This window comes from Nerophis ophidion, linkage group LG12 (genome assembly GCF_033978795.1).
Source record: "Nerophis ophidion isolate RoL-2023_Sa linkage group LG12, RoL_Noph_v1.0, whole genome shotgun sequence".
NCBI classification, from domain to species: domain Eukaryota; kingdom Metazoa; phylum Chordata; class Actinopteri; order Syngnathiformes; family Syngnathidae; genus Nerophis; species Nerophis ophidion.
Window position 1 is genome coordinate 48,958,030 of NC_084622.1, and position 10,248 is coordinate 48,968,277.

Below are 10,248 nucleotides of genomic sequence, written 5' to 3' on the forward strand. Positions count from 1 at the left end.
GCGTAGATGTTGAAATCCCTAAATTTCTTGCAATTGCACTTTGAGAAACCTTGTTCTTAAACTCTTTGACTTTTTGCTCATGCAGTTGCGTACAAAGGGGTGAACCTCGCCCCATCCTTTCTTGTGAAAGACTGAGCATTTTTTGGGAAGCTGTTTTTATACCCAATCATGGCACCCACCTGTTCCCAACTAGCCTGCACACCTGTTGGATGTTCCAAATAAGTGTTTGATGAGCATCCCTCAATTAGTATTTATTGCCACCTTTCCCAACTTCTTTGTCACGTGTTGCTGGCATTAAATTCTAAAGTTAATGACTATTTGCAAAAAAAAAAAAAAAAATGTTTATCAGTTTGAACATCAAGTATGTTGTCATTGTAGCATATTCAACTGAATATGGGTTGAAAATGATTTGCAGATCATTTTATTTCGTTTATATTTACATCTAACAGAAATTCCCAACTCATATGGAAACGGGGTTTGTAAATACACATCTTTCAGACTCTCCACTACTTATTTACGCCAAACAAGGTCGTCTTTGTTGAGGGGCCGTGTTTTTCCACCCATTTAGGCATATATATATATATATATATATATATATATATATATATATGTATATACTATATTTTTGGGGGAGGGAGGTTGTCTTTAATTTACCAAAAGCAGGATTGCCCAACATTAGGCCTCGGCCATAAGTCTTCCTCTGTGGTACTTCAGGGCTCATCACGGTTACTTAATTGAATTCACTTGCACGGCTGAGCATAATTGCCTCCAGTACCAATGAGCCCTTGCATTGGCCGGGAGGTACGTGCACGGTGTACATCTGCAGATGTGACTTAAAAAAAAAGGAGCGCTCCAATAAGCCTGCGCCGTTTTAAGATGGCGAGCACCCCGATAAAGATGATTCATGGGTTCTGTCCAAGCCTCGGGGGTGGGGTTCAGTCCTGGCGAAGGCAGGGAGGACAAAAAGATATCTTTTTTTTCTTTCTTGGGTTTCATTAATTTTTATCACTGTTATAAGAATTGTATTTGGGGGTTAAAGTGGTTCTCAAACGGGGGTACGCGCACCCCTGGGGGTACTAGAAGGTATGCCAAGGGGTACGTGAGATTTTTTTAAATATTCTAATAATAGCAACAATTCAAAAATCCTTCATTAATACATTTATTGAATAATACTTCAACAAAATATGGATGCAAGTTCATAAACTGTGAAAAGAAATGCAACAATGCAATATTCAGTGTTGACAGCTAGATTTTTTGTGGACATGTTCCTTAAATATTGATGTTAAAGATGTATTTTTTTGTGAAGAAATGTTTAGAATGAAGTGGATGAATTCAGATGGATCTCTATTACAATCCCCAAAAAGGGGATGACAGTAGAAATCTTTATTTATAATTTAATCACTTGTTTATTTTTCAACAACTTTTTTAGTTATTTTTATATCTTTTTCCCGAATACTTCAAGAAAGACCACTACAAATTAGCAATATTTTGCACTGTTATACAATTTAATAAATCAGAAACTGATGACATAGTGCTGTATTTTACTTCTTTATCTCTTTTTTCAACCAAAAATGCTTTGCTCTGATTAGGGGGTACTTGAATTAAAAACATGTTCACTTAAAAAAGGTTGAGAACCACCTAATTTAAGTGAACATGTTTTTAATTCAAGTACCCCCTAATCAGAGCAAAGCATTTTTGATTGAAAAAAAAAGAGATAAAGAAGTAAAATAAACAAGTGATTAAATTATATATAAAGATTTCTACACATAGAAGAAATCATCAACTTAAAGTGCCCTCTTTGGGGATTGTGGTAGAGATCCATCTGGATTCATAAACTTCATTCTAAACTCTTTTTCAACAAAAAATAAAAATCTTTAACATCAATATTTATGGAACATGTCCACAAAAAATCTAGCTGTCAACACTGAATATTGCATTGTTGCATTTCTTTTCACAGTTTATGAACTTACATTCATATTTTGTTGAAGTATTATTCAATAAATATATTTATAAAGGATTTTTGAATTGTTACTATTTTTAGAATATTTTAAATAAAAATCTCATGTACCCCTTGGCATACCTTCAAGTACCCCCAGGGGTAGGCGTACCCTCATTTGAGAACCCCTGGATTAGGGGGTACTTTAATTAAAAAATGTTGACAGGGGGTACATCACTGAATAAAGGTTGAGAACCACTGTATTAGAGGACTAAAACAGAGAAATGTCTCCATCTAGTGGTGATTCAAAACCACGCACTATCTGATAGTGAGCCTAAACCTACTACTAATATCAAGTAAGGTTAGACACCCTGCTGGAAATCACACATATCCGATTTTTTTTTTTTATCAATTTCTAATTAGTTTTTAGATTTTAGATGATTGACTCACACTATGAATTAACTGAAGTTTCCTGCTGAGTCCCAAATTACAATAAGACTAATTCTAATTCCCATCTTATTCCAACATTTATTTAGTTTTTAAAGGGGAACATTATCACCAGACCTATGTAAGCGTCAATATATACCTTGATGTTGCAGAAAAAAGCCCGTATGTTTTTTTTAAACGATTTACGATCTCTAAAAGGATGAATTTGGTGATTCAAGTTGACTTACATGGAGTGTGCTAATCAGACATATCAATGGTCACGGCATGTTAATCGATGCTAACATGCTATTTAGGCCAGCTGTATGTACATATTGCATCCTTATGCCTCATTTGTAGCCATATTTGCATCCAGCCTTTCCCTCCACCCACATTTAATGCCAAACAAACACATACCAATCGATGGATTCAAGTTGCACCAGTGGTCAAAAGGTGCGAAAGTCCCTCGCACAGTTTACCGACGATAGCGATGCTACGACAGAGATGGCACAGAGATGGCAGGAATGTGTGGATATCCTGCGACACTCAATGCAGATGCATTTCCAACAATAAAGTCAACCAAATCACAAAGGTGAGTTTTGTTGATGTTATTGACTTATCAGACATATTTTCTTATGGCATGACTGCCAGTTAATTGTGAAGTGAAGTGAATTATATTTATATAGCGCTTTTCTCTAGTGACTCAAAGCGCTTTACATAGTGAAACCCAATATCTAAGTTACATTTAAACCAGTGTGGGTGGCACTGGGAGCAGGTGGGTAAAGTGTCTTGCCCAGGGACACAACGGCAGTGACTAGGATGGCGGAAGCGGGAATCGAACCTGCAACCCTCAAGTTGCTGGCACGGCCGCTCTACCAACCGAACTATGCCGCCCCATTGATGACATTAATTGATGACAACATGCTATTTAGGCTAGCTGTATGTACATATTGCATCATTATGCCTCATTTGTAGTTATATTTGCATCCAGCCTTTCCCTCTACCCACATTTAATGCCAAACAAATACATACCAATCGTTGGTTAGAAGGCGATCGCCGAATTCGTCCTTGCTTCCTCCCGTTCCGCTGTCTGTCGTGATATGGCTCAATAGTTTCAGTTTCTTCTTCAATTTCGTTGTCGCTATTTGCTTCCACGCTCCAACCATCCGTTTCAATACATGCATAATCGGTTGAATCGCTTACGGCGCTGAAATCCGAGTCTGAATCCGAGCTAATATCGCTATACTTTTCTGTGCCATCCGCCATGATTGTTTCTGTGTGGTCACGCTGTGACGTCACAGGATAATGGACGACTGGCTATAACGAAGGTTGAATCAGGCACTTTGAAGCTGTTTTTCGGGATATTGCGTGATGGGTAAAATTTTTAAAAAACTTCGAAAAATGAAATACGCTTCTGGGAACTGATTTTTATAGGTTTTTTTTCAACTTGTTTTGGTGCCCTTTCTCTGGGTATCTTAATTCCAATCTCTCGCAACAAAACAAAGCCGGCCTTGACAGCGTCTTAGCATGTAAACAGTGCTGCCCTCATCTCATTCATCATGCAATCTCTTTAGGATTCTCTTGGGGAGGTTTGCTTAATGCTGCGTCTTTTCATCGGCTCCCTGGACCTGAGCTGTTTAAAGGCCTACTGAAAGCCACTACTACCGACCACGCAGTCTGATAGTTTATATATCAATGATGAAATATTAACATTGCAACACATGCCAATACGGCCTTTTTAGTTTACTAAATTGCAATTATAAATTTCCCGTGGAGTTTCTTGATGAAAACGTCGCGAAATGATGACGTGTGCGCGTGACGTCACGGACTGTCCGGACATAGTAGCGCGGCACCATTTGCGGCTAAAAGTCGTCCCTTTTCATCGCGCAATTAAACAGTATTCTGGACATCTGTGTTGCTGAATCTTTTGCAGTTAGTTGAATTAATAACGGAGAAGTCAAAGTAGAAAGATGGAGTTGGTACACTTTAGCCTTTAGCCACACAAACACACGGTGATTCCTTGTTTAAAATTCCCGGAGGTGAAGCTTTACTATGGATCAGAGCGGTCAAGCGAACATGGTTCCCGACCACTTGTCAACCGGCAGGTTTCGGTGAAAAAATTGTGGTAAAAAGTCGCCTCTTACTGGAGATCAGCTAAGCTTGCGCCGTCCATGCAGCTGACGTCGACTTCCCTGAGACACTGGCGTCAAGACACCCGTGGATACACCCCTCCGACTATCAGGTACTATTTAATGTCACTAAAACACCAGCAACTCAAAAGAATGACAAGGGATTTCCCAGAATTATCCTAGTAAATGTGTCTAGAAACATCTGAATCCATCCCAATGGCATTGCCTTTTTTTTTTTCTTTTCTAGTTCTTCGCTATCAATATCATCATCCACGAATCTTTCATCCTCGCTCAAATTAATGGGGAAATTGTCGTTTTCTCGGTCCGAATAGCTCTTGCTGCTGGAGGCTCACATTATAAACAATGTGAGGACGTGAGGAGCCCTCACCCTTGTGACGTCATCGTCTGCTACTTCCGGTAAAGGCAAGACTTTTATCAGCCACAAAAGTTGCGAACTTTATCATCGATGTTCTCTACTAAATCCTTTCAGCAAAAATATAGAAATATCGCGAAATGATCAAGTATGACACATAGAATGGACCTGCTATCCCCGTTTAAATTAGAAAATCTCATTTCAGTAGGCCTTTAACGTGTAATATTGACGTATTTTGCTATTTCCTTTGACGACAACTACAGTTTTACGAACTTCATTATTTCTTGAAGTTGGTTTGTAAATCAAAAAGTTTGGATAGCAGAGCAAATTACTCAATGAGAAACAATGTAAAGATGAATAACGGGTACCAGTTTGGACAAAAGTCCCTATTTTAGTTAAAATATAACTTTTTGGGGGAATTTTGTGTATCGTTCACAATCACATCTTTCTCTTTTTTTTAATGATTCTAAAAATAAACACATGAAAGATGAAGCTAATGAGAGTCACCGTTGTAGCCTTCAAAGTCTCTAAAACTACTTAAAATTCTTCAACAACGTTTTATGCAAGTATATATATAATGTAGTAACAGACACCTTCATAACAATATGTAATATGTACAATATACACACTGCAACTGTATATATATATATATATATATATATATATATATATATGTGTGTGTGTGTGTGTGTGTGTGTGTTATAGCTCAACACACATATATATATATATATATATATATATATATATATGTATATGTGTTGAGCTTAAACACACACCTATATTTATATTAGGGCTGCGAATCTTTGGGTGTCCCACGATTCGGTTCAATATCGATTCTTGGGGTCGCGATTCTGTTATGTATCGATAGTTTTCGATTCAATGTGATTCTCGATTCAAAAACTATATTTTTCCAATTCAAAACAATTCTGTATTCATTCAATACGTAGGATTTCAGCAGGATCCACCCCAGTCTGCTGACATGCTAGCAGAGTAGTAGATTTAAAAAAAAAAAGCTTTTATAATTGGAAAGGACAATGTTTTATCAACTGATTGCAATAATTTAAATGTGTTTAAACTATTAAACGAACCAAAAATACGACTTATTTTATCTTTGTGAAAACATTGGACACAGTGTGTTGTCAAGCTTATGAGATGCGATGAAAGTGTTAGCTACTGTGACACCATTGTTCTTTTTTATTATTTTTATAAATGTGTAATGATAATGTCAATGAGGGATTTTTAATCACTGCTATGCTGAAATTATAACTAATATTGATACTGTTGTTGATAATATTCATTTTTGTTTCACTACTTTTGGTTTGTTCTGTGTCGTGTTTGTGTCTCCTCAATTGCTCTGTTTATTGCAGTTCTGAGTCTTGCAGGGTCAGGTTTGGTTTTGGAATTGGATTGCATTGTTATGGTATTGATGTGTATTGTTTTTTTGGATTGATTAAAAAAAATAAAAATGATTTTTTTTTAAATGAGAATGGATTCTGAATCGCACAACGTGAGAATCGCGATTCGTATTCAAATCGATTTTTTCCCACACCCGTAATATATATATATATCCATCCATTTTCTACCGCTTATTCCCCTTTGGGGTCGCGGGGGGCGCTAGAGTCCATCTCAGGTACAATTGGGTGGAAGGCGGTGTACACCCTGGACATATATATATATATATATATATATATATATATGTATATGTATATATATATATGTATATATATATATATATATATATATATATACTGTAGATAGATATAAATCGAGTTTTTAAACATTTGAATTTTTTTCAAGTTTTATGCTGTTTTCTTAAAAAAAAAAAAAATAAAATAAAAACATTTTTCATTAGCGGAAAAACACGAAATAGGCAATATTTCCAGAAGCGAGTTGCAAAGTGGAATAATTTGGATGAAGTACTTACAGCCTTTTACAGGTCAATAGTTACAGATTTTGATGCCTGATTTTTTAGAAAAACGGACACGCTCAAAAAAGTGTAATAAGTAAGTCCACCCATCTATTACCTGAATGTGTGTGTGAATGTGGAAACAGTGTCAAAGCGCTTTGAGTACATTGAAGGTAGGAAAGCGCTATACACCATTCACATACAGACCTAGCTGTAGTTGTTGTTGTAGTTGCCTCCCGTCTTTAATAGATTCATCAACACTGCCAGCCTGGCCTCTGATGACATGACTGCTTAGCGTTGCTTGCTTACAGTCTACAAGAAGCGACCCTCAGTCTGAAAATCTGCTGACAGCTGACAGAAATTGATGTGATGGTGTGCCAATATTACATTACAACACTAGTGTAACAGCAGGTCAAAAACACTGACAAACAATTGGCTGCCAACACGCACTATTACGTGATAAACTGTGTTTTTTCCCTTCATACTATTGTACATCTGTCAGTTGAATCACTATCCAACTTGAGGAAGCGAAGCATCGTCGATATCAGTTCATGTTGGTCTAGCTCCAGCCTATCTTGCCGATTGTATTGTACCATATGTCCCGGCAAGGAATCTGCGTTCAAAAGACTCCGGCTTATTAGTGATTCCTAGAGCCCAAAAAAAGTCTGCGGGCTATAGAGTGTTTTCCGTTCGGGCTCCAGTACTCTGGAATGCCCTCCCGGTAACAGTTCGAGATGCTACCTCAGTAGAAGCATTTAAGTCTCACCTTAAAACTCATCTGTATACTCTAGCCTTTTAATTAGACCAGTTGATCTGCCGCTTCTTTTCTTTTTTCTCCTATGTCCCCGCCTGCCTTGTGGAGGGGGTCGGGTCCGATGACAATGGATGAAGTATTGGCTGTCCAGAGTCGAGACCCAGGATGGACCGCTCGTCGGGACCCAGGATGGACCGCTCGCCTGTGTATCGGTTGGGGACATCTCTACGCTGCTGATCCGCCTCCTCTTGAGATGGTTTCCTGTGGACGGGACTCTCGCTGCTGTCTTGGATCCGCTTGAACTGAACTCTCGCGGCTGTGTTGGTTCCACTATGGATTGAACTTTCACAGTATCATGTTAGACCCGCTCGACATCCATTGCTTTCGGTCCCCTAGAGGGGGGGGGGGGGTTGCCCACATCTGAGGTCCTCTCCAAGGTTTCTCATAGTCAGCATTGTCACTGGCGTCCCACTGGATGTGAATTCTCCCTGCCCACTGGGTGTGAGTTTTCCTTGCCCTTTTGTGGGTTCTTCCGAGGATGTTGTAGTCGTAATGATTTGTGCAGTCCTTTGCGACATTTGTGATTTGGGGCTATATAAATAAACATTGATTGATTGATTGATTGACTGTGCGTGTGGTGCAGGTGGATTTCTATTTGTGTGCCCACACAAAGCCCTGCTCTTTGAGGATTTTGTTGCGTTAAAATGTCATTTGTGAAATGTTTGTACAAGTTTAAAATTATGCTTTATTTTGTTAACCTGTCAATGGGATCGTCCAGTGTATGTTAGCATTAAAGAGAAACTGCATTCTTTGGAATTTTGACGATTGTTCACAATCATTATGAGAGACAATAACAGGTTTGTTTTTTTTTATTAAAAAAAAAAAAAAACGCTTGAAAGATGTGGCTAATGGGTCACCGTTGTAGCCTTCAAAGCCTCTAAAACAATTTCAAAACCCTCCATTAACGTTTTATATACACACTGCAAGTGTAAACGTAATGTAGTAACAGACACCTTCATAACAATATGTAATATGTACAATATACACACTGCAAGTATATACTGTATATAATGTAGTAACAGACACCTCCAAAAAATATTTAATATGTTTTATATAGAACAGTGGTCCACAACCACCGGGCCGCAGAATAATTTTTTAACCATTTTTATAAAGAAAAAATACATAAATATATATATATATTTTTTTTTTATTAAATCAACATAAAAAACACAATAAACACTTACAATAGTGCACCAACCACAAAAACCTCCCTTTTACATGACAAAGAAAAAAATAAAAATAAAAAATGGACCGCCCCCCCCTCCCGGCCCGCAGGACAAATTATTAAGCGTTGACCGGTCCGCGGATACAAAAAGGTTGGGGGCCACTGATAAAGAAGACCTCTATGAAGAAAACAAATGAAGGACCCAGATTTCCCCCGCCCGGACGCGGGTCACCGGGGCACCCTTCTGGAGCCAGGCCCAGAGGTGGGACACGATTGCGAGTCATTTTGAGTGTGACCAATATGAGGCCAGTAAAACCAAATTTTTGTATTTGTGATTCTTTCCAAAATACCTGATTCTGCTAAAACTCACATATATTTAATATTACAGGCTTTTTTAGACCAATTTAATGTTTGGTTTTGGAGTTATGATTATAAATATTTCATATTTAGTATGACAGTTACACTGTTATATTGAATAAAAACATAACTTGTGTCTTTGCAAACCTTACAAAAGATCATTTTTCTAGTACAACTAACATAAATACATATCTCTAGGCATTATTAGCCATTTTGCATGTGTTGTTTAGAAGTTATGTTTGAATACATTTTTATTGCTTTTTTCTCCTTATCTCAGGATTCTAAGAACATTATTGTCATATTGAGTAAAAAACTACTTTTTGCATTCGCAAGATTTAAAAAAGCATATGTTTCGAGTAAAACTCCCAAAGATGCATTATTTCAGGCATTATTAGCCATTTTTCATGTGTGGTGTAGGAGTTATGTTTAAATAACTGTCATATTGAGTGTTACAGTATACAGTCATATTGAGTAAAACCTTAATTTTGTATTTGCAAAATATAGAAAAACAACTGTATCTAGTAAAACTAACATTTATTCAATATCACAGGCATTTTTAGACATTTTGCCCGTTTGGATTAGGAATTATGTTGGAATACATTTTTATTGCCTTTTTCGCATTATCTCAGGATTCTAAGAACATTATAATCATATTGAGTAAAAAACTACTTTTTGCATTTGCAAGATTTAAAAAAGCATATGCTTCGAGTAAAACTCCCAAAGATGCATTATTTCAGGCATTATTAGCCATTTTTCATGTGTGTTGTAGGAGTTATGTTTAAATAACTGTCATATTGAGTGTTACAGTATACAGTCATATTGAGATAAAACCTAAATTGTGTATTTGCAAAATATAGAAAAACAACTATACCTAGTAAAACTAACATTTATTCAATATCACAGGCATTTTTAGACATTTTGAACATTTGGATTAGGAATTATGTTGGAATACATTTTTATTGCTTTTTTCGCATTATCTCAGGATTCTAAGTACATTACTGTCAATTTGAGTAAAAAATTTAATTTTGTTTTTGCAAACCTTACCAAATTTTTCTTTTTCAGGAAAACTCTCAAAGATGCATTTCTTCAGTCATTATTAGACATTTTGCATGTGTATTTTTGGAGTTATGTTTCAAAAACTGTCA

The 10,248-nt window shown here is 36.9% G+C and overlaps 1 protein-coding gene across 1 annotated transcript in view; it reads right to left on the reverse strand.

Moving 5' to 3' along the window:
* LOC133562843 (transmembrane protein 117-like) overlaps positions 1 to 564 on the reverse strand; it is a 156,829-nt gene extending 156,265 nt beyond the window's left edge. The window contains 1 exon segment of the mRNA XM_061916650.1: positions 519 to 564. Within this exon segment, the coding sequence (XP_061772634.1) occupies positions 519 to 564 (46 nt within the window).
* Between the last annotated feature and the right edge of the window lie 9,684 nt (positions 565 to 10,248).